The sequence below is a fragment of the Epinephelus lanceolatus genome, chromosome 9 (genome assembly GCF_041903045.1).
Source record: "Epinephelus lanceolatus isolate andai-2023 chromosome 9, ASM4190304v1, whole genome shotgun sequence".
In the NCBI taxonomy this organism is placed as follows: domain Eukaryota; kingdom Metazoa; phylum Chordata; class Actinopteri; order Perciformes; family Serranidae; genus Epinephelus; species Epinephelus lanceolatus.
This window is the reverse complement of record NC_135742.1, coordinates 42,465,239-42,490,166: the sequence shown is the minus strand read 5'-3', so window position 1 is coordinate 42,490,166 and position 24,928 is coordinate 42,465,239. Positions and strand designations below refer to the sequence as shown.

Sequence of the window (24,928 nt, the reverse complement as noted above, 5' to 3'; positions counted from 1 at the left end):
GGGGGATGAGTGGAAGCACTGCGGTGTCAGGTACTGTTGAATTCAGTGAGGAGGGCCCCTTTGCAGAATTTTGCCTAGGGCCCCATGGAGGTCTGAACCGGCTCTGGCTACAACGAAACTGGCACACATGAGGGCCGACCCAGGAAAGGAAGACCAAGAGTCACCTCTGCTTCTGAGGATAAGTTCATCCGAGTCACCAGCCTCAGAAATCGCAAGTTAACAGCAGCTCAGATCAGAGACCAGATGAACGCCACACAGAGTTCTAGCAGCAGACCCATCTCTAGAACAACTGTTAAGAGGAGACTGCGCGAATCAGGCCTTCATGGTCAAATAGCTGCTAGGAAACCACTGCTAAGGAGAGGCAACAAGCAGAAGAGATTTGTTTGGGCCAAGAAACACAAGGAATGGACATTAGACCAGTGGAAATCTGTGCTTTGGTCTGATGAGTCCAAATTTGAGATCTCTGGTTCCAACCGCCGTGTCTTTGTGAGACGCAGAAAAGGTGAACGGATGGATTCCGCATGCCTGGTTCCCACTGTGAAGCATGGAGGAGGAGGAGGTGTGATGGTGTGGGAGTGTTTTGCTGGTGACACTGTTGGGGATTTATTCAAAATTGAAGGCACACTGAACCAGCATGGCTACCACAGCATCCTGCAGCGACATGCCATCCCACCCGGTTTGCGTTTAGTTGGACGATCATTTATTTTTCAACAGGACAATGACCCCAAACACACCTCCAGGCTGTGTAAGGGCTATTTGACCAAGAAGGAGAGTGATGGAGTGCTGCGGCAGATGACCTGGCCTCCACAGTCACCGGACCTGAACCCAATCGAGATGGTTTGGGGTGAGCTGGACCACAGAGTGAAGGCAAAGGGGCCAACAAGTGCTAAACACCTCTGGGAACTCCTTCAAGACTGCTGGAAAACCATTTCAGGTGACTACCTCTTGAAGCTCATGGAGAGAATGCCAAGAGTGTGCAAAGCAGTAATCAGAGCAAAGGGTGGCTATTTTGAAGAAACTAGAATATAAAACATGTTTTCAGTTATTTCACCTTTTTTTGTTAAGTACATAACTCCACATGTGTTCATTCATAGTTTTGATGCCTTCAGTGAGAATCTACAATGTAAATAGTCATGAAAATAAAGAAAACGCATTGAATGAGAAGGTGTGTCCAAACTTTTGGCCTGTACTGTATATATGTATATATGTACACAGTATCTCACGTAAGTGAGTACACCCCTCCCATTTTTGCAAATATTTTATTATATCTTTTCATGGGACAACACTATAGAAATGACACTTTGATATAACTTAAATTAGTCAGTGTACAGCTTGTATAGTAGTATAGATTTACCTTCCTATGAAAATTACTCAAAACACAGCCATCAACATCTAAACAGCTGGCAATATAAGTGAGTACACCCCTCAGTCAACATGTCCAAATTGTGCCTAAAGTGTCAATATTTTGTGTGCCAACCATTATTATCTAGCACTGCCTTAACCCTTTTGGGCATGGAATTCACCAGAGCTCACAGGTTGGTTCAGGAATCCTCTCCCACTCCTCCATGATGACATCATGGAGCAGATGGATGTGAAGACACCTTGCGCTCCCCCACCTTCAGCTTGAGGTTACCCCACAGGTGCACAGGTGAGTTTAGGGCTGGATACATACTTGGCCAGTCCATCACCTTTACCTTCAGCTTCCTCAGCAAGGCAGTTGTCATCTTCTAGGTGTGTTTTGGGTCATTATCATGTTGGAAAACTGCATTGCAGCTCAGTTTCCGAAGAGGGGCGATCATGCTCTGCTTGGAATTCATGTTTGCCACCACTATACTTGACTGTAGGCAAGGGACAGTTGTCTTGGTGCTCTTCACCAAGGTGCCACACATGCTGAAAGAGAGCACCAAGACAACTGTCCCTTGCCTACAGTCAAGTATAGTGGTGGCAGCATCATGGTTTGGGGCTGCATGAGCGCTGCCGGCTCTGGGGAGCTCAGTTCATTTAGGGAAACATGAATTCCAAGCAGAGCATGATCGCCCCTCTTCAGAAACTGGGCTGCAAGTTTTCATTATCAAGTTTTCCAACATGATAATGACCCAAAACACACCTAGAAGATGACAACTGCCTTGCTGAGGAAGCTGAAGGTAAACGTGATGGACTGGCCAAGTATGTATCCAGCCCTAAACTCACCTGTGCACCTGTGAGGTAACCTCAAGCTGAAGGTGGAGGAGCACAAGGTGTCTTCACATCCATCTGCTCCATGATGTCATCATGGAGGAATGGGAGAGGATTCCTGAACCAACCTGTGAGCTCTGGTGAATTCCATGCCCAAAAGGGTTAAGGCAGTGCTAGATAATAATGGTTGGCACACAAAATATTGATACTTTAGGCACAATTTGGACACGTTCACTGTGGGGTGTACTCACTTATGTTGCCAGCTGTTCAGATGTTGATGGCTATGTTTTGAGTAATTTTCATAGGAAGGTAAATCTATACTACTATACAAGCTGTACACTGACTACTTTAAGTTATATCAAAGTGTCATTTCTATAGTGTTGTCCCATGAAAAGATATAATGAAATATTTGCAAAAATGGGAGGGGTGTACTCACTTATGTGATATACTGTATGTTGTTGTTGTTGTTTTTCCCCCAATAACGCTACAACTAGAAAGTTTAAGTTTAAATTTAAGTTTATTTACTTTATTAATCCCCTGAGGGGAAATTCAATGTTTTCACTCTTGCTTGTCAATTACACACAGGTCTGAAAGACACACACATGCACAAACAGGACCTATACATGCACAAATTGGAGAGATCTCAGAGTGAGGGGGCTGCCCTTTGGTGAGGCGCCCAGAGCGGTTGGGGGGTTCGGTGCCTTGCTCAAGGGCACCTCGGCAGTGCCCAGGAGGTGAACTGGCACCTCTCCAGCCACCAGTCCATGCTCCATATTTTGGTCCGGACGGGGACTCAAACAGGCGACCCTCCGGTACCCAACCCAGGTCCCTATGGACTGAGCTACTGCCGCCCCACTAAGGCACTAAATACATGGAAGTCCATTCATCATTTAAACTGCACAGACTAGATTTCCCTTGGCTGAGATCTGCCAGTAATTTGATAGCAAGTGCAATGTGTTCTGCATGCATTTACATCTTGTGTTTACATGTTTTTTGTTTCTGATCCAGATACAGATCACATGTTTATACAGGGTGTAAAGTCATAATCTTATTAAGGTTTTGACCCCTTGAAGCTTGATTTTAAGTGGATGCATACTTACCATATGGAGTTCCAGGACCAAATTCCTTTGCTGCATCCTGCATGTATTGACCCAGCAGCTCTGCATTGGTAATTCTGGATGGTGCCTTCCTGTCCAACTTTTCATAGAGAAACTCTTCAATCCTGGCACCTTTAGAGAGAGAGAGAGTAAGGAATAGTTTTATTCAGAGCACAGCTGGAAAACAAAGAAGCGCTTGAAATTTTAGTTCATTTATCCCTCATTTATCAGAACCCAACTCTGCTCTATGAAACTTTTTAGCGTCTTGTAGCTCGTTGTTTTTGAATTTAGGGCTAATGTTTTTTAAATGTAGTTAAGTCTGAGCCACAGCCACATCAACCCCCACAGACAGTTCCTGAACTCTGATGAACATACTAAACACTACCTGCTCAGCAGAGCAGACAGACAGAATTACACAGTGACTGGTGAACATAATTTAGTAGAGCCTCTAGCAAAATAAACATCTAGTCATTTTTGTCAGGAGTCAACAGAGACAAAAACAAAGGTAAAAGGAGAGTTCATTTGGACTCTTATTCACCAGGAGTGTTTGCTGAATAGCTTTACAGCTGTTAAAAAAGAAGTCCAATATTTCCCTTTTAGTGTAGTGGGGTAAAAGAGCAAGAGCTGCACAAAACTGAAACACCCAAGTTATCTTAAAATTGTACTTAAGTACAGAACTTGAAGAACTGTATTTGCTTTCCACCCCTGCTCATCCTGTGTATTCTGACATACTTAATAAAAAGATCTTTCCTTGCATGCCATGACAAACGGGTGCCCAATAAAAATGATCACATTCTTTTGAGCAGCAGAAAAGCAGTAACAAGGGACTGAGGGATCGCCTTGCTGAGCAAATATATGCCATTAGAACAAGAAACCCCAAGGCTAGACATTTCAGTGAACTTATTATTTTTATTGAGAGCAAGGTATATGTAGACAGTTATACAAAAAGATAGTATTTTTTGATTTTTCACAGAACACATAAAAAAAAAAAAACCCTCCACCCACCCACCCTACAACATCCAGTGCATCCCAATCTAAGGAAATAAAGAAAGTAACTAAATGAATAAATAAAAGTTATGATATTGATAGGTTAAGATATCATTCAACAGTTATGAATAGTTAAACAAAGAGAAAAAGAAAGATAAAGTGGAGGTAGCTAGCTCGATAATAAAGCTTGAGAATAAATGAGGAGGCTGTGTTTGCTGTGCGACATCATGCAACATCCCTCAGGATCTAGTAATCAAGAATTTATGAGTTGCCAGGGAGGGTTGGAAGTTTGTTAATAAAAGACATTACTGGGTTCCAGGTGGAATAGAAGCGGTCTCTCGACCCTCTAAGTGTGTATTTGATCTTTTCTAGGCTTAAATGAAGCATAAGGTCATTCATCCATAAGGAGGTGCTGGGTGGTTTGGGGGATTTCCAGTGTAACAAAATCCTTCTGCGTGCAAGTAGAGTTGTAAATGCTATAATGTCCTTATGTTTATTGATAATCTGCTGGTCAGCTGGCACTATGCCGAAGATGGCAGAGTAGGCGTTAGGTTGTAAATTTATGGACAGTGCCTGTGAGAGAATTCTGAAGATTGCTGACCAGTAATCTGAGAGGGAAGAACATGACCAGAACATGTGTGTTAATGTTGCAGAGGCGATATGACATCTGCTACAATTCTCATCCGCCTCGGGATAAATTCTGGCCAGCCTAGACTTGGAGAGATGGGTTCGGTGCAAGACTTTAAACTGAATAACACCTAGCCTAGCACATGAAGTAGTCCCATTAACTCTCTTCAGAGCTTCAGTCCAGGATTCCTCAGGTATTGCATCCCCAAGCTCCTCCTCCCATTTCCCTTTAATTTTATTTAGAGAGGTGTCTCCGAGAGATGATATGTTGGAATAGATTCTCGAAATGAAGCCTTTTCGATTGGAGGGAATTTGGAGGACATCATCCATAGCAGTAGGGTGAGGTACATTGGGGAAGTTTGGATCTAGATTTTGCATAAAATGTTGGACCTGGAAGTATCGAAAACGACTTGAGCCGGGGAGGTTGAATTTTTGAGAGAGATGACCAAAGGTGGAAAAGACACCTTCGCTGTAGAGATCTTTAAATTTGGAGAGGCCAAGTCTTTTCCACAGGGTGAACGTGTTATCTAATCTAGACGGGACAAAAAGGTGATTGTCACAGATAGGGGCCAGAAGAGAGAAATCTGTTAAACCGAAGTGGTTTCGAAATTGTGACCAAATTCGTAAAGTATTAATGACAACAGGGTTAGAGGTATAGCATGGAGTAGACAGAGGGAGTCTCGAAGTAACCAAGGCGGGAAGCGATGTCAGAATGCATGACTCATTTTCAATTTCACACCACAACAGCTTTGGAGCATGAAACCAGTATATGATTTTCTGAATATTAGCTGCCCAGTGATAGTGAAGCAAATCTGGCAAACCCAAACCGCCCTGGGATTGATGCCGCTGCAGAAGCCTTTTTTGTAGTCTAGGGGCTTCCCCCCCCAAATGAATGATGATATAGTTTTATCAGTGGACTGAAAGAGGGATTTTGGGAGAAATATAGGGAGACATTGAAAAAGATAGAGGAATCTGGGTAACACATTCATTTTCATACAGTTGATCTTTCCAGCCAGTGAGAGATTAATGGACCTCCAATTCTGTAAATCGTTTTTTAGGTTATCAATGAGGGGTGTGAAATTTTTGTATAGTTTAGAGAAAGTCCGTGTAATATTGATTCCTAAATATCTAAAGCCAGATTTAGATAGATGAAATGGCAGGTCCCTTTGTGGAATTGCAAGAGCTAGGTTGTTCACTGGAAAGCACTCACTTTTCGTAAGATTAGTCTTATATCCCGAAAAGATACCAAATCTATGCCACATCTGAACTATGTGGGAGACACACTGCACCGGGTCAGACACATACAACAGCAAGTCATCGGCATACAGAGCCACCTTGTGGTCCCTTCCCCATCTAGTAATTCTGTTTATTTCCGGGGATGATTTTAACATGATAGACAGAGGCTCAATTGCGAATGCAAACAAAAGTGGACTTAGTGGGCACCCCTGACGTGTCCCTCTTGATAATGAAAAAAATTCAGATCGCTTCCCATTCGTGACCACTGATGCCTTTGGTGAGGCGTATAGAAGTTTAATCCAGGCAATGAAAGTGGGTCCCAAACCAAAGGCCTGCAGACATTCAAATAAATACGCCCACTCCACTCTGTCAAAAGCCGTCTCTGCATCCAGGGAGATAACCACTTCTGGTACCTCCCCGGATGCAGGAGAGTATATGACATTGAGAAGGCTCCAGATGTTAGAGAAGGAGTGACGACCAGTCATGAAACCTGTTTGGTCAGGGGAGATCACCTCATCTGTAACAGATTCTAAACGCCGGGCAAGCACCTTAGCTAAAATTTTAATGTCGCTATTTAACAACGAGATGGGCCGATATGATCCACACTGTGTTCTGTCCTTCCCCGGCTTCGGTATAAGTGTTATGGATGCCTCAGTTAGCGTTTGTGGCAAGGCCCCGGAGCCCAACGAATCATTAAACATTTCTAGAATAAGTGGTGCTAGTTTGGCTGAAAATTTTTTGTAGAATTCAATTGGATATACATCAGGGCCCGGGGCCTTGCCGCTTTGCATCGCCGAAATTGCATTTAAAATTTCTGTTAGTCGAAAGGGTAGTTCTAGTTCTGCTTTATGGGTGGGATTGATAACAGGGGCGTTTAAATTCTTGAAAAAGTTGTGCATATCCGTATCATCACTGGGTGCTTCCTAAGTATAAAGTTTTGAGTAGAATGCTTTGAAGGTATTGTTGATTTCGAGGGGGTCTGTAGTAAACTCCCCGTTTTCTTTTTGTATTTGTGTAATCTGTTGACCGTAAGATTTACATTTTAATTGATGCGCTAGCAGTCTACCAGATTTTTCCCCATGTTCATATACAAAGCCTCGTGATTTCAGTAATATACATTCTGTCTTTTCGGACGATAATAGTTCATATTTGGATTGAAGATCCAGCTTATTTTTATAAAGTTCCGGAGTGGGATAAGTGGAGTATTGCCGATCTATGTCAAATATTGAACTGAGAAGTTGTTCTTGTTCTTGCTTCCTAGCTTTATTAACCCTAGATGTGTAAGAGATAATATCCCCCCTTATTACCACTTTAAGAGTCTGCCAGAGCAAGGAGGGGGAGATATTATCCTTCTTGTTGGTTTCTAGGAAATTATCAATGGCTGTTGAAATCATTTGGCAGAATCCTTCGTCTGTCAGTAGCGAAGTGTCAAATCTCCATGGGGCCCGGTCAGAGAGGTTAAGTGGGAAGGAAAGATCTAATATTACTGGGGCATGGTCGGATTCAATTATGGTGGAATATTCTATATTTTTAACAAAGGGGAGTAATACACTGTCTATGAAAAAATAATCGATTCTGCTATACGAATGGTAGACATGTGAAAAAAAGGAGAATACTTTACTATGAGGGAAGCGGAAGCGCCATGGGTCAAAACATCCAGTTTGGTTCATGAACGACGACAATATTTTAGCCATTTTGGAGGGGGTTTTGGACGTTGGGTTGGAACGGTCCAAGGAGGGGTTGATTGTACAGTTTAGGTCTCCTCCAAAAATTAGGCAGCGTGAGTTTAAGTCAGGTATAGATGAGATTACTTTTTCTATGAATTTCTCATCGTCCCAGTTGGGTGCATATATATTAACCAATATGACAGGTTTGTGGTACAGGGACCCTGAAACGATAATAAAACGGCCTTGTGGGTCGGATATAATGTTAGTGGCATTAAAGAGTGCTTTTTTATGAATTATAATTGCTGTGCCACGTGACCGGGAATTGAAACGAATGAAAAATTTGGCCAACCCACGTTTTTTTTAATCTGATGTGGTCTTTAACCATTAAATGTGTTTCTTGCAAAAAAGCAACTTCACATTTTAAAAGTTTAAGATGTGCAAATATTCTGGCTCGCTTTACAGGTTCGTTCAGACCTCTGACATTCCATGAAATAAATCTTACATTTTCCCCTCCTGTATTCTGATTAATTTCCTGTGTCCCGTTCATGGTCTACTAGATCTATCAGTAAGGTTTGTGGGAATACATGATCCTTGGCAGCTCAACATTCACTCCAAAGAGCATATAAAATCCTCCACTTAAAAATAGATAGTAAAATGGTGAAAACAAACTTGTAAAACTGCTGAGATGGGTTTGAAATCCAGGGATGCACACACCCAATACCCTAATAACTCTAACAGAACCCCCAATTACCCAAAATAACAACAGAACGTGATACAACAAAATAAAATCAATGCCTATGTTTACCTCCCCAACTGAGGAAAACTGCAGGCTCACCACATCACCCCTGTTCTTCCGGGAGCGCGTCCTCATTAACCCTATTTTCACTTGAGGTACTCCCAATCATTTTGTGCAAAAGTAATAACAACAGTATTTAAACATATAGCAATGAAGATATCAGAATAAAGAAAAAAGAATTTATAAACAAAAACAATAACAGCTGGGCTTTAACTTAGCATCAGGTATTAAATTGCCAATTCGAAAATGATAATATTTACATGCCACACGGGCTGTTTCACCACTTGTGCCTAGAGTAACCAGACAGCAAAAAAAAAAAAAAAAAAAAAAAAAAGAAAGGATACCTGAGTCCAGCGATGAGAGCAAGTGTAAATACTGTTTATGTTAAGTCCAGTTAGTTAAGTCCAATGCCTGGTGTAGAGGCCATTCTTCTCAATAATGAGCGCCAACAGTCACGGTTGTTTTTTAAATAAATAAAAAAAAATATCTTGGTCTTAATGAGGATATAGACTTATTATTTGTCTCTGTTCTCTATTGACTTCACCATTTTCTCATAGCCTATGTGTAAAGGTGTGTGTGTATATATACAGTACAGGCCAAAAGTTTGGACACACCTTCTCATTCAATGTGTTTTCTTTATTTTCATGACTATTTACATTGTAGATTCTCACTGAAGGCATCAAAACTATGAATGAACACATGTGGAGTTATGTACTTAACAAAAAAAGGTGAAATAACTGAAAACATGTTTTATATTCTAGTTTCTTCAAAATAGCCACCCTTTGCTCTGATTACTGCTTTGCACACTCTTGGCATTCTCTCGATGAGCTTCAAGAGGTAGTCACCTGAAATGGTTTTCCAACAGTCTTGAAGGAGTTCCCAGAGGTGTTTAGCACTTGTTGGCCCCTTTGCCTTCACTCTGCGGTCCAGCTCACCCCAAACCATCTCGATTGGGTTCAGGTCCGATGACTGTGGAGGCCAGGTCATCTGCCGCAGCACTCCATCACTCTCCTTCTTGGTCAAATAGCCCTTACACAGCCTGGAGGTGTGTTTGGGGTCATTGTCCTGTTGAAAAATAAATGATCGTCCAAATAAACGCAAACCGGATGGGATGGCATGTCGCTGCAGGATGCTGTGGTAGCCATGCTGGTTCAGTGTGCCTTCAATTTTGAATAAATCCCCAACAGTGTCACCAGCAAAACACCCCCACACCATCACACCTCCTCCTCCATGCTTCACAGTGGGAACCAGGCATGTGGAATCCATCCGTTCACCTTTTCTGCGTCTCACAAAGACACAGCGGTTGGAACCAAAGATCTCAAATTTGGACTCATCAGACCAAAGCACAGATTTCCACTGGTCTAATGTCCATTCCTTGTGTTTCTTGGCCCAAACAAATCTCTTCTACTTGTTGCCTCTCCTTAGCAGTGGTTTCCTAGCAGCTATTTGACCATGAAGGCCTGATTCGCGCAGTCTCCTCTTAACAGTTGTTCTAGAGATGGGTCTGCTGCTAGAACTCTGTGTGGCATTCATCTGGTCTCTGATCTGAGCTGCTGTTAACTTGCGATTTCTGAGGCTGGTGACTCGGATGAACTTATCCTCAGAAGCAGAGGTGACTCTTGGTCTTTCTTTCCTGGGTCGGTCCTCATGTGTGCCAGTTTTGTTGTAGCGCTTGATGGTTTTTGCGACTCCACTTGGGGACACATTTAAAGTTTTTGCAATTTTCCGGACTGACTGACCTTCATTTCTTAAAGTAATGATGGCCACTCATTTTTCTTTAGTTAGCTGATTGGTTCTTGCCATAATATGAATTTTAACAGTTGTCCAATAGGGCTGTCGGCTGTGTATTAACCTGACTTCTGCACAACACAACCGATGGTCCCAACCCCATTGATAAAGCAAGAAATTCCACTAATTAACCCTGATAAGGCACACCTGTGAAGTGGAAACCATTTCAGGTGACTACCTCTTGAAGCTCATGGAGAGAATGCCAAGAGTGTGCAAAGCAGTAATCAGAGCAAAGGGTGGCTATTTTGAAGAAACTAGAATATAAAACATGTTTTCAGTTATTTCACCTTTTTTTGTTAAGTACATAACTCCACATGTGTTCATTCATAGTTTTGATGCCTTCAGTGAGAATCTACAATGTAAATAGTCATGAAAATAAAGAAAACGCATTGAATGAGAAGGTGTGTCCAAACTTTTGGCCTGTACTGTATATATATAGTGACGGCCCAGCCCTCTACGTTGGGGGTGTGTGTGGGCAGGTTGCTGGTTGGTCTGCACTATGTTCCAGGTTCAGCAGAGGTGGGACTGTCATCAGGAGATGTGCTACACCTGGGCCCGGTGGAGAGCATTTATCCCCATGCTGGCCGAGACTCTTGTCTCACTCCATCCACGCCGTCAGAGGGGGACGCCACCGCGCGCGACCGTGCTCCCTGGTTTTTCCTTTTTGTTTCGCACACTCACACACATGCATCCACAGCCGCCTACACTACTGATCACTGATACTGATCGTTCGCCTTATTTTACTATGTTTCAATAAACATGTCACTTTTGTATTGGAACCTCGTCTCCCCTCCCGTTATTGGTTGCAGTCCCCGAGCCGGACTGTAACAAGTGGGGGCTCGTCCGGGATCGTTGACCCAGTTGATTTTCCGGAGCTCAGGTGAGGCCTGTGGGCAGAGTTTCATGGGTTTTGTGAATGAAGCCGGTTGTAGTGTGACGTCAGCACGCAGCTGTTGCCGTTTACGGTGATTGAATGAACACTCAGCTGATCGCTCGGGAGTAGCGTGGACGACGAGGGTGAGTGTGTTTGTTTGCTGAAGCCGCTGCTTGGTGCGCCAAGGTAATTGTGGGCCTGTTGGCCGGGTTTTTCATTCTTTTTTTCATTGTGGCAGTGGGTCTGGCAGCCAGCCGCAGCCATCGTAAGTTGCCGTTGTTTCTGTCTCTGTTAGGCTGAAGTGCGGACTCCCTTTGGTGTTTGTAGTGGGGGGTTGTAGTGTGGTGTGAAAGTGGCTGGAGCAGTTTGCTCGGGAGCACAGCTGAGACTGCAGGTGAGGTCGCCAATTGCTGGTTGCTTCGCCGGGTCTGCGGTAAGTAGCGCATAAATACCCACCGCAACTAGCGCCTGAAGACTGGGGGGGGGGGAGTTTTAGCTAGTCTGGTTAGGCATGTAGAGGGACAGTCCTGCGGTGACGCTCCGGCTGTATGGGGGGGCTGTGTGGGGCTCAGCGTGCTGCAGTTTTGTCCTGTTTTTTTCAGTGGCCAAGAGGCAGCGGACTGGTGAATGAGTACTGTTGAGCAATGCTGAGTGTGGAGGAGTTTTTGAAAGAGCCATCAGAGGAGCTGTTGGAAGGCTTCTCACGCGAACAATTGGTCTATGTTGCAGAATATTTTAACTTGGATGTTGGTGATAAAAGAATGAAGGAAAACATGAAAAACATTATCAAAGCTAATCTGTTTGACCAAGGGTGTTTCAAAACTGGTCCTGTGGGGGACAGTGATGTGTGTGTTCGTGATGATGTGACTTTGACGTTTGAACAGAGGAAAGAATTGCTGTGCCTGCAGACAGAGATGGAGAAGCTGGTGGTGGAGAAACTGAGAAGAGAGACCCAACTCAAAAGGCTGGAGCTGGAAGAACGGAGGCTGAGCTTGCATGCTGGAGGAGCTGCCCGTGACCTCTTTGGTGGTTCCAGTTCGTCATTTGATGTTGGTAGTAATCTGTGGTTAGTCCCTCAGTTTAGTGAACGAGACCCCGACACCTTTTTCTCTCTATTCGAACGTGTAGCTGAGAGCAGGGGTTGGTCCGATTCTGATCGTACTCTTCTTTTGCAATATGTGTTAACAGGTAAGGCATAGGAAGCCTATTCGGCTCTGTCAGTGGCAGAAAGCAGAGTCTATTTGACGGTTAAAGCTGCAGTGTTAAAAATTTATGAATTGGTTCCTGAGGCCTATCGGCAGAAATTCAGATCCTGGGAGAAGTCTGGTAAACAAAGTCATGTTGAGTTTGCCAAGTATCTGGCCACCTTTTTTGGTCGATGGTGCACTGCTTCTGAAGTGGATACTTTTGATGCTTTATGTGATATGATTGTGTAGGAAAAATTTAAAAATTCTATTCCCAGCCACATTGCAGTTTACGTCAGTGAGCACAAGATGAAGACTGGCGCTGAGGCCGCTGTGTTGGCTGACGATTATGTGTTGATACACGGGAGTGACTTCTGGGCTCCTGAGGCTGGTGGTATGTATCGCACCCCAGGCAGGTGGGAAGAGAAGCGGCCTCCACGCCATGGTAAGTCAGAGTACACTGAAAGGGTACATTTTCAGTCCGATTTTTCAAAAGTTTGTAACTTTTGTAAAGGAAGGGGACATTGGAAAGCTGAATGCCCAAAAGCTAATGCTCAGCGGGAAAATTCTGGTGTTTGTGCTGTGTCTGTGGCGCCTGTCTCTGTTGTCTCTCCTCCTCAACAGCTCAAGTGTGGCAGAGGACCTGACTTGTCAGCATTCATGTCCGAAGGCCGCGTGTCACTGGTGGGAGGTAACAGTGTACCAGTAAAAATCTTGAGAGACACAGGTGCACATGACTCATATATTTTGAGCTCTGTGTTGCCCTTTTCTAGAGACTCTGACACTGGGGACTTTGTTTTGATGCGGGGTATGGGATTAATGTTGAGTCTGTTCCACTGCATTCTCTCTGCATTGACTGTGGTTTGGTGCAGGGAGAGGTTGCCATGGGGGTCCGCCCTGAGCTGCCAATTATAGGGGTGGATGTCATCTTGGGAAACGGTCTCGCTGGCAGCCGAGTGTGGGCCGGGGGTCCACCACCCCCGATTGTGTCATTTTCACCCATTATAACTGGTAACTTGGATGAGAATGCTCAGTGTTTCCCTGAAGTGTTTACAGCTTGTAAACACTCCAGAAGTCGTGCACAGCAGGAGCCTGAGCAAGGAGAAGAGGTGAATGAGATTGATGTTGTTAATGTCCTTGATTCTTTGCTGTCCGTCTCTCGCAGTGATCTAGGGGCAGAGCAGAAAGCTGATCCTTCCTTGAGCCAGATGTTTGACGCTGTTCTCTCCAAGGAGGCTGAGAGAAGCGCTGCTGGTGGCTACCTGCTGCAGGAGGGTCTCCTTGTGAGGAAATGGTCACCACATGGTGTAAGCTTTGTTGGAAAGCCAGTTTTTCAGATTGTGGTTCCTGAGAAATTTCGCAATGATGTCCTTAAAGCGTTGGGACATCTTGGTGTTCGTAAAACATACAACTACATCTTACGATATTTTTTTTGGCCTCGATTAAAGAGGGATGTGTCACACTTTATTAAATCGTGTCCCACCTGTCAGATCACGGGGAAACCCAATCAGGGAATAAAGCCTGCTCCACTTTATCCCATCCCAGCGATTGCACAGCCGTTTGAACGTTTAGTGATCGATTGTGTGGGGCCTTTACCTCGTTCTAAATCTGGGAGCAACTACTTGTTTACAGTGATGTGTCAAAGCACGCACTATCCAGCTGCGTATCCCCTGCGGTCCATCACAGCAAGGTCAGTTGTAAAAGCACTGTCACAGTTTGTTTCCATCTTTGGGATACCAAAAATTATCCAGAGTGACCAGGGTTCAAATTTTTCATCCCATCTTTTTGCACAAGTGTTGAAACAGTTAAAGGTCAAACATAACATGTCTTCTGCCTACCATGCGCAGAGCCAGGGTGCTCTGGAGAGGTTCCACCAAACACTTAAATCGTTGTTACGTAGTTATTGTGTCGAGTTAAATCAGGACTGGGAGGAAGGGCTGCCGTGGCTCCTGTTAGCTGCCAGGGAAGTGGTACAGGACAGCACCGGTTTTAGCCCTAATCAATTAGTTTTTGGCCATTCAGTGCGTGGACCACTCGCAGTGCTGCGTGACGCGTTTGCACCGTCGTCAGAACCTCCATCAAACCTGATTGATTATGTAAATGGTTTCAGGCACCGTTTGTATTCAGCGGGGGAGACGGCCAAGGGTAAATTGTCATTGTCCCAGGGAAAGATGAAACGCTTGTATCACCGGCAGGCAGAACAGCGCGTCTTTAGTCCTGGTGACCAGGTTCTGGCATTGCTGCCATTGATTCATTCGCCTTTCCAGGCTAGGTTTTGTGGTCCGTACACTGTGTTGCCAAAAGTGACAGATCAAAATTATATTCGGTCAACACCGAATTGCCGGAAAGCGACGCAACTTTGTCACATAAATTTGTTAAAACCATATTATTGTCGTGAGTCTAAGTCGGGGTCAGCCGTGGCAGCAGCAGGGAGTCCGTTCTCAGCGGGGGAGGACGATGGGGTCGTGGCCCCCGATGACGGGCTGCTGCGGGGCTGAGTGTCAAACAGTGAGACGTTAAAAAATCTGCCATCGTTGCTGGCACATTTGACCGAGGAGCAGAGCGCTCAACTGTCTGCGTTGATCCAAAATTTTCCTGATCTGTTTGGTGATACACCAAGTCGAACTCATTTGGTGAAACATGATATAGATGTGGGTACCGCGAAAGCAATCCGGCAGCGTTTCTATCGTGTATCAGAGGAAAAGCGTAAAGTGATGGATGCCGAGATTAAATACATGCTTGAAAATGGGATTGCCGAGCCGTCATCCTCCAGTTGGGCATCACCATGCTTGCTCGTTGAGAAAGCTGATAAAACTCCCAGGTTTTGTACAGATTACCGCAAGGTAAACACAATTTCAAAACCCGATGCTTACCCGTTACCGAGAATTGAGGATTGCATAGACCAGGTTGGTGCAGCGCGTTTTGTCAGTAAGTTCGATCTCCTTAAAGGGTACTGGCAGATTCCGCTGACCGACAGAGCCAGGGAGATCTCTGCGTTTATTACACCTTCTGGTTTGTTTGCATATACTGTGATGAGTTTTGGATTGAGGAATGCACCGGCAACATTTCAGTGGTTGATGAACATTGTGGTGTCTGGGTTGCAGGGATGCGCAGTTTACTTAGATGACGTTGTCATTTATAGTGAGACATGGGAGGAACATCTAGCCCGTATTAACAGTTTGTTTGTTCGGTTGAGTGATGCCTGTTTGACAGTGAACCTAGCGAAGTGTGAGTTCGCCAAGGCCACTGTGGTCTACCTGGGAAAAGTTGTGGGGCAGGGGAAAGTGTGCGCTGTGTAGGCCAAGGTGAGTGCTGCAGAAGAGTATCCAGCCCCCACCACAAAAAAAGAGCTGCAGCGTTTCCTCGGCCTGGTAGGGTACTATCGCAGTTTTTGCAGGAACTTTTCTACTGTGGTAGCGCCCCTCACTGACCTGTTAAAGGGAAATGCCCGGTTTGTTTGGTCATCCTTGTGTCAAAAGGCTTTTGATAACATTAAGTCTGTGCTCTGCTCATCTCCTGTCCTTGCAGCTCCTCGGTTGGATTGTCCTTTTGAGCTCCAGGTGGACACGAGTGACGTGGGGGCCGGAGCGGTGTCGTTGCAAAGAGATGTCAACGGTGTAGATCGGCCCATGAGTTTCTACTCGAAAAAGTTCAATGCGTTCCAGCTGAACTATTCGGTCATAGAAAAAGAGACCCTCGCACTCATTTGGGCATTGCAACATTTCGATTTATATGTCGGTTCAAGCGTTCCTCTTGTTGTCTATACTGACCATAACCTGTTGACTTTTTTGCACTCTGTCCATTGCCCAAATCGTAGATTGATGCGGTGGATGCTGTATCTGCAGTCGTATTACCTGGAAATTCGCCACATCAAAGGCTCGGAAAACGTTGTGGCCGATGCCCTGTCGAGAGTCTACAGCTCCTGATTGTTTTGCTAGACTTGTGTGTAATCCTCTGGTCTTTTCACCCTTAACTGCTTCTCCAGGCGCCGGAGTTGCCGGTGGATGGTATTGGACTGGTTGGCTTGCAAGGAATTAGCGGTAGGACGGTCAGTGTGAGTTTTGTAGTACTTGTAAAGTAAAGAAATGTGTAAAGTAAAGAAATGTGTATTGGGTATAAGGATTGTGTAATTAATATGTAAGTATATGTAAGTCTTTTCATCTGTTGTGTTTTGGGGAGCCAGCAGTTGAGGCGTTCCTTTTGGGAACCCCTCTCTTATTGGGGGGGGGGGGGGACGGCCCCACCCTCTACGTTGGAGGTGTGTGTGGGCAGGTTGCTGGTTGGTCTGCTCTACGTTCCAGGTTCAGCAGAGGTGGGACTGTCATCAGGAGATGTGCTACACCTGGGCCCGGTGGAGCGCATTTATCCCCATGCTGGCCGAGACTCACTCCATCACTCCATCCACGCCATCAGAGGGGGACGCCACGGCGCGGCTGTGCTCCCTGGTTTTTCCTTTTTGTTTCGCACACTCACACACATGCATCCACACCCGCCTACACTACTGATCACTGATACTGATACACTGATACTTATTTTACTATGTTTCAATAAACACGTCCCCGAGCCGGACTGTAACAATATATATAAATATATATATATATATATATATATATATATATATATACATGTATATACATATATATATATATATATATACGCATACACACACACACACACACACACATATATATATATATATATATATATATATATACACACAATACAAGGTGCCACCTGCTACTCAGTAACCATTCACACGCTCTCACACACCGATAGAACAGCCATCGGGAGCAATTTGGGATTCAACTTCAACATAGTGCCTCACAATACAGTAGGACTAACTGCTCATTGTGAAAGACTCGCACCAACAATGAAGAAATGGCACATAATGGATTACTTCAAAACTATTGAAACTACTATTGAATTGAATTAATACTTCTGACAATCTCAACAGAGATGTTTTGTGGGGTTTCTGTTCACTGCCAGTAATGCAATTAGTGAATAAATATCATACATTTCAGTCTTAAAAATGTTATACAATGTTGTACCAACAAAATCAAAATCTCTGAGTCAGCCCCAACAATATAAGCTTCAGAAAGGAACACTGCCTTGCATACAAGTGTACAGGGGCTCTTTTGAGGTCCAATCCCTGTTCTTCACACACAACTCAGAAATGATATGACTGTGATGTCTTTTAGGCTTGGGCGGCACCAAAATACCCTCAAACATGAATAGTTTTCCATTTACACTGAATCAGACAGGGGTTGATCGACTTCATAGAGAATTCTCATATGAGCTCACTGTGCCGTTTTTAGAGCACATTTACTGTACTTTGAAGTTTGATGCACTCTCATGAAGCCACACAAGCAACCATTTCAAACTGAAAAGATCATGGAGCCACTGTACTCTAAACTGTACTCTAGCACAGCTGAAGCCATTTCCTTTTCAAATGAAATTGACATTGGTATAGTGGACTTCACAACACAGGGTAACACAAACGGCACTTTGTGGGGGCACACATCATGTTTGATATGAATGCTGCACTTGGGAACAGCAGGGAATGACCTTAACACAGCATAGTGGCTGATAAATGTGTACTCTGACTATTTAGATTCAAGACCACCACAAACCTGATTCTACTAGTCCCACCAATTAATAGGCCCTAAGCCTCATCTAGTTTCATACCAAGTTTCATTATCAATGCATTACTGTAGTGCCAGGATACCACTTTGGTGTATGCCTTGTTACTAAATTACCACCCAAGTCTAATGTGGGTTATGTTGAGTAAATGAATATAATGGATGACTTGAGGCCACAGAATTACAAAGCTTTACATAACAAACATGTTTTCCATGAGTATAGTTTTGTGTCTGAGGGGAATATCTCTGAAAATGCAAAAGGGCCTGGTCTCAAGGTCCATAATACTTAGTAATATTTATATTATAATGTAAAAGATACACAGTATTAACAATGTTCCAGTTGCAGAAAAGAAGTTTGATCAGGATATCTTTAGTTCGGTTCATATTCTTGTTTCTGTGTATTTTTTTGTTTTATCACTTTTTCTTCATCCTTTATTGCTCACACACGTTACTGATTGTGGTTTTCTTATAAAGCACTTTGCATCTTTGATAAGTCTCAACTCTACCAAATAAATTCTACTGTTTATTACACACTGACAAAAGGGTCATGACAGACACCTGAAATGATTACCAAGAAAATATTGGGTCATCCACTAGATGGCTGACAAGTCATTTTGCACTTGTGGAAAACTTTGTACAAGACAAGCATGTGCAAGAAAAAAAGCACATCCAAAAAGTTAAATATGGTTTATATACTCTGAAAACAACAACACTATGACACACTGCTACATTGGCAGGAGCAATTAGGACACCAGTTCAACTAATCTGAGGTAATATGAGGAAAATATGAACTGTCACAGTCAGGATGAGGGGGAACTGATATGGTAAAAATGTGGGGTGCTAAAATCCCAAATGGATGGAAAACTGAAATCCTGCACTATATCTGGATTAGTTTCTGTTCCTTCTGATTTTATTGTTCAGTGTAATTTGTCCTAGAGGGTTTCTTTCATTGTTCTTTCTGAAACTATGGAATGTAATACTGTGATGTGTTTCTGTCCATATTCTGAGCTAAACAACCTGTACTAACTAAAAGACTCTGAACACCTTAATATTTAACAAGACAAAGAGTCTACAGCCATGCTAGCAGCTCTGTGAGGTTATGCTTAGATAGTGGCACTTTGAACAAAATGCTAAGATCAACATGCAAACAGCAATGTTAATATTTTAATGTTTAGCAGAGATAGGCTATTGTTCACCATGTTCACAGTCTAGCGTGATAGCAGGATAATTTTTGCTATTTAGCGCCAAATACAAGGTGAAGCTGATGCTGATGGGAATGTGGTTAGTTTTGTAGGTATTTGATCAGAAAATTAACTAGACAAAATGGAACTTTTTCCTGATAATGCTAAACAAAAAGTCAGAAGATGATGAGAGTTATTACAATTGATCTCAAGGGGCATGAATCTGTGTACAACGTGTCATGGCAATCCATCCAATGGTGGCTGAGATATTTAAGATATTTCAGTCAGTACCAAAGGGGCGGATCACCTTACCAACCAAAAGTGCCAGCTTCAGACTTTTAACCGGGGGCTTCTCTACTTTCAGGCTTTTGATATACCTTTTCTCCTTGCTCTGTCTAATGACTACCTGAAGAAAATTTTCTGTTTTGGTGACCACTTTTTTTTTATCTTCAAGCACACCTTAAAGTTTGCTGGACTTACTCCGCATGAAATTGACTGAGGCCTTGGACTCTTGATTTTTCTTTACAATACTAAATCACTGGATGCAGGGATACTTGGGGTTTCATTGTATATTTTTGTTTGTAGTTTTGGTAATGATTATTCTGGTAATCGCTTGACTAAAAATACCTATTGCGCTACTTTGAATTTGCAGTTTAATCAAAGCTGGTCACTTTAGGAGAAAGACTAATGAGAATGAAGAGTCTATACCCTGTATATCTTGGCCTAGATATATCACTGATATAACAGGTGCTCAAACCAGGATGCTCTTTTATTTTTGAATATGGACAGAATACCCAAATATCATGCTTAAGCCTTGAAGCGAGACAAAGCTGAGAAAGACACAATGAATAACCACTTCATAAAAGAAAAATACACTGTCTGGCCAAGGCCAGTCAAGCTGAGATTAAACTTAAAAGGAGGCTGAAGCTTCAACGTTTAAAACCCATTTCGCATAAATTATCATTAACCCATGTGCTGACTCACCATCAGCCGCGTGCCAACATAGGATTTCATCCTGTGCTCACCCCTGAACAATAAAAAGCCACCTTCGATCTTAATACCAAAGAACCATGTGCTGATTTGGTCTAATTAATGTTATCAATAACTTTTTGTGTATTAATTATTGAAAGGCATGAAAGGTTTCCACAGCACAGCACCAAAATAGGAAGTCAAAATACTTACCAGTGTGATCAACTGTAGCATGGAGAATCAAAAAGTCACACGTTAGAGCTCCCTATTCTCAAATATGTAAATCCATATCACTGTAAATCTATAAATAATATATGCTACAAGTATTTGCCCTTTTTAAATTAAAGTCATTGCAACTATGCTGACACTAGCTTGTAGCACAATGTTTTATAACTGTACTGACTGACTGACATTTGGTATGGGGTGCCTATTCACAGAAAACTACTGTGTTTTCCATTGGTCTATTTAGGATTACTTTAAGGACCATACCAGTGGTTTGAGCATGTTTGAGCCTTTTAACTGCAAATTTAATTTCCCTTTATTTTTTGTCACAGTAGCACTTACAAACTGGCTCCATTTTTAAGGTAGCTTGCATAATTTTTTTGTGCATGTGCAAGAGAACACATGCACATGCATAATACAAAACTGACTAGTTAACATGGATGTAAACAATACACAATTTTGAATATTCCAAAAAACTGGTGATAGCAACTGTTACAAGGAGCTGACTTCACAAGTGTATCTAAAATGAAATATTTACACTTGGGCAAACCCCAGTGAAGACAAGTGCAACCTTTTCTCTCCTATACTTGTCCTGCAGACTTACAGAGGGCAGCATGGCTCTGATCCTGCACCTCAGTGCTCTGTATTCATACAAAATACAAGTGGTCCTGCAAGAAGGACTGTGCTTGTTAGACAAGGTGGATGTGATGACTTATCTGCCCTAAGATCATTTGGTAAAAGTTAAACTGAAGCTGAACAACAGGTGTTCAAGGTGATCCACATACATGGAGTAAGGGATTCTTTTGTTGTTATTATAAAATGCAAAAGGGATTGCAGAGCCTGGACCACCAGAAACCAGAACTAATTTCAAAAACTGTTAGGTACTTTTCAGATTTCATAATCTTGAACAAACCAACATTAAAAAAAAAAATCACAATTGTACCTGCATGCAAGTCATTTAGCACATGACTATGAATGAACCTTCACACAAAAATGAAGGCAGACGTGAACACTTAGATATCTTGACATACAAAATTTTAAATATTTAAAATTTTCATACATATCATGAAATGAACTAAAACTACTTGTTGCCTAAATCATGGAAAACAATACAAAAACTTGGCTTGGTATAAGAATGCTTTGTAATATGGTGAAGTAACTTTTAGCTAAAGGGGTAAAACATGCCTATTGTCTATTGCGCTACTATTATGACTGCATTTTCTGATTGTGTAACTGAATTATTTACACTGATGGTAAAAAGAAATGCAGCATTCACTGGGTTAGACTGACATTTCACACAAAACAATGTCAAATAAAACCTTTGACAGTAAAGCAAGTACTTTGAACATGTGGACATTCTGCAGTCTTTTAGTGCTTTGTATGCCCGTAACTTGCACCTGATTAGGCCCACAAGTTCTAACAGCACATACAATTCCAAGTCGTGATGCCTCACTGTATTGTTTGTCACAGGGATTACAATAAATTAAACACATTCTTAAATAGGTACACAACCTATTGCTTTGGTTTAACCAGTCCAAAAAATGTTGTTTTTTTCCCATCCATCCAGCATTACTTTGAAGAACTTTATTTTGTTGTTTGTTGTTTAATCATGTTTTGTATTAGGTGGCAAATATCTGATCATTTGTCTTGTGTATTAAAATCAATAACTTGGGCTAAAAGCAGTGACGGGGAGTAACAGAGCAACAGTACAAGCAACAGAGTTAAGTAATTAAATTACAAAATAAATGCAACTGTAATCAATTACAGTTTCTAAGAAAAAAACTGTGTAACGAAATTACAGTTGCTGATCAAAATGTTGAAGATGACAAACAGGTTACATCTGAGTATATTTCTTTTTGGTAAAAGTTCATACGTTGAAAATAACATTCATTCTGTTGCGTTGCATCTTTTTGCTGTGCAGGAATACCTTGTTTTAGCTTATTTTGAGGATGTTAGTAAGCAAAGTCAATGGGATCAATTTCAGAGCACACCTCTGCACTTATATGTTTAGGTCTTTCAGGTCTTTTCAGTTGTATTGCCCAGTTTAAAACATTTGTTAGAAAAGTAATCAAATGTCATAAGTTACATTTCATGATGAAGTCATTAAAATAGGTACTTTATTGATTACATTTTTGACAGGGTAATTTTAAATCTGTAATCTAATACATTTCAAAAGTAACCTTCCCAACACTGGCTTAAGGTTTATTATGCATGAGCTGATATTTCCTTTATGATGCTTTTATCATCAGTCACCTATTATAAAATTATAGAAAACATCAGCATGGTAGCAGAACTGCTTGAAAACAATTTGAAATGTAACTGTAGAATACTCTTTCCACATCTAATGATAGGACTGTAATATATAGCATACTTGGGTTGGGCTGCAGCAGGACCTCAGTCTGTCTGTAGATTTTCTCAGTCCAAAGTTTGGTGCAGTCTGCGCGGCTCATCAGGTTTTCAAAGTGAGCGTCCAGCTCAGTCTTCTCCGCCTGGCCCAACTTCTCCTCTGTGAACTGAAGCAGAGGACACACACCACACACACATACTGCCGGGTTAACTACTGAGACACAACTGTTCCCATTTAGTGCAGGTTTCAATCATAGACATGTTTCAATGGTTTCAATTATCAACAGCTAGGGAATTAACGCGATATCATGACGTCATAGAGGGTCCGGTTCACGAGTAGCTCTCGCTCACCTGACAGTCATGTATGTCCCCCCTTCCTGTTACTCTCAGACTTGTCAAAATAAATATATTCGGTTACAGTTTGCTAAGCTATTTAACTGAGCCCACGTTTAATTTATACTAGCGACTGGTACGCTAGCTTGACTAAAATATAACGTTACACTAAGAAAATAACGTCATCTTAGCTAACACTGCATGATAGCATTTGGACAACGCTGTTAAATTACAATGTAGGCCTTAACTATTCTGACGACGTAGCAGTTGGCTAAATATCAAGTAACTGTATCTGTTTTCTATGCTAATATTAGCATAACGTTAGCTCGGTGGTACAATATACTGCAGGGTCAGATACTGTACCGTAACGGTAGTCAGTAACGTCAGTAACAGCTGGCTGTCAAAATGGAAAGAAGCGTCGGCCGAACCACAGAATTTTACACGTAGGTTTCATTACCTGGACAGCTCGCGTGAAAAACACTCCTGCACCGCAGGCTAATTTCTTCACGTTGAAATCCATTGTGTTAGTATGTACTAGCTAGTTGTTTGACAGTGGAAGTAGACAACTAGACACCAGCAGCTGGACGTTATGGCACCGCACAGCAAAAGTCACGTGACCACCAGTGACAAGGCCGGTTACGTCAAACATATGATAAATCTGCTTAAAGGCAAAAACATTTGACCAGCTTGAACTATGGCCATGTGTATTATAAAACAACATATTAAGGATAACAGCAGTGACTTCCTTTTGACTTGGGCAATTGTTCCATTGAGGTGTTGCATTACAAATTTCCATCAATGCAATACCATATGCCAGCCAACAGATGCCGCCAGTTTGACTATATTGAATGCTTAAAAACACTCCAAAGCAGTGGCTCTTAAACAGGGGTCCGGGGACCCCCACTTGTCATTCCAGGGTGTCCCCAGTAATGGGAAATAGTTTATCTTCACTATTAAATTCACTATAGAAGTGAGCTGAGTTTGAGTAAGAGTCACAATAGTGACTATTCTGATCATAGGTTTCACTTCCTCCACAGTTTCCCCAATTTGTTGACAACCATAGAATTCTGGTCAATAACCGGATTTTTTTAGATGGAGGTCTCCGAAGCCAAATCTAATAAAATGGGGGTCGCTGATATAATGTGTATCAATTTAGGGGTCCTTTACACAAAAAAAAGATTGAGAACTACTGATCTAAAACTATTTACAGCTCAATTATTTCAAATTGGAGCTGTGCTTTGTTTTCCTGAATACACTGATGATAAAGGGAAAGGTTAGACTTTTGGGGTGTTCTCCCTGGTAGAGTTGATAAATACAGGCCAAAATCTGATATTAAAAAGATATAGATACATCTTAAACAATTAGATATGATCTGATTCAGATCATTAGGATTTTCTTTTTCTTTTTTTCTTTTTCACTGAAGGCCAGTACATGCAGCATTGGCTGCTAACACTAGCATTAACTTGAAACAGATGTGATTAGAGACTATAGGGAGACACAGAGCAGCTAAAGCACAGGATTTTATTTTAAAGAAATTTTGAGCAAAATTTGGGTTGGATCAGTGGCTGTGTAGCAATGTAGCCAAGTCTCTGACTCCTGATACTATTTACCAGTGTTTACTATTGGTTAATCTCATGGCCGCCCTATTGAATTTATTCATCTGAAAAAGTTAGGCTGCCTCTGGAGTTATGAACACATTTTGTTGTTTTCCAAAGGTCTTGTAGTCTTGTGGTGGAGTTATTCTTTGATTAATCTGTTAAAATGCTTGCATTAGCCTTGAGAGTTAACACTATAATATAACATGGAT

The 24,928-nt window shown here is 42.3% G+C and overlaps 1 protein-coding gene across 1 annotated transcript in view; it reads right to left on the bottom strand.

Annotated features, from left to right (window-relative positions):
• The window catches only part of sh3glb2a (SH3-domain GRB2-like endophilin B2a), an 89,579-nt gene extending 65,840 nt beyond the window's left edge, over positions 1 to 23,739 (bottom strand). Inside the window, exons 1-3 of the mRNA XM_078170979.1 lie at positions 23,579 to 23,739; positions 22,814 to 22,955; positions 3,276 to 3,404 (exon numbers count right to left, since the gene is read on the bottom strand). Of these exons, the coding sequence (XP_078027105.1) occupies positions 3,276 to 3,404; positions 22,814 to 22,955; positions 23,579 to 23,641 (334 nt within the window). The 5' untranslated portion in view covers positions 23,642 to 23,739. The remainder of the gene's footprint in view (positions 1 to 3,275; positions 3,405 to 22,813; positions 22,956 to 23,578) is intronic.
• Between the last annotated feature and the right edge of the window lie 1,189 nt (positions 23,740 to 24,928).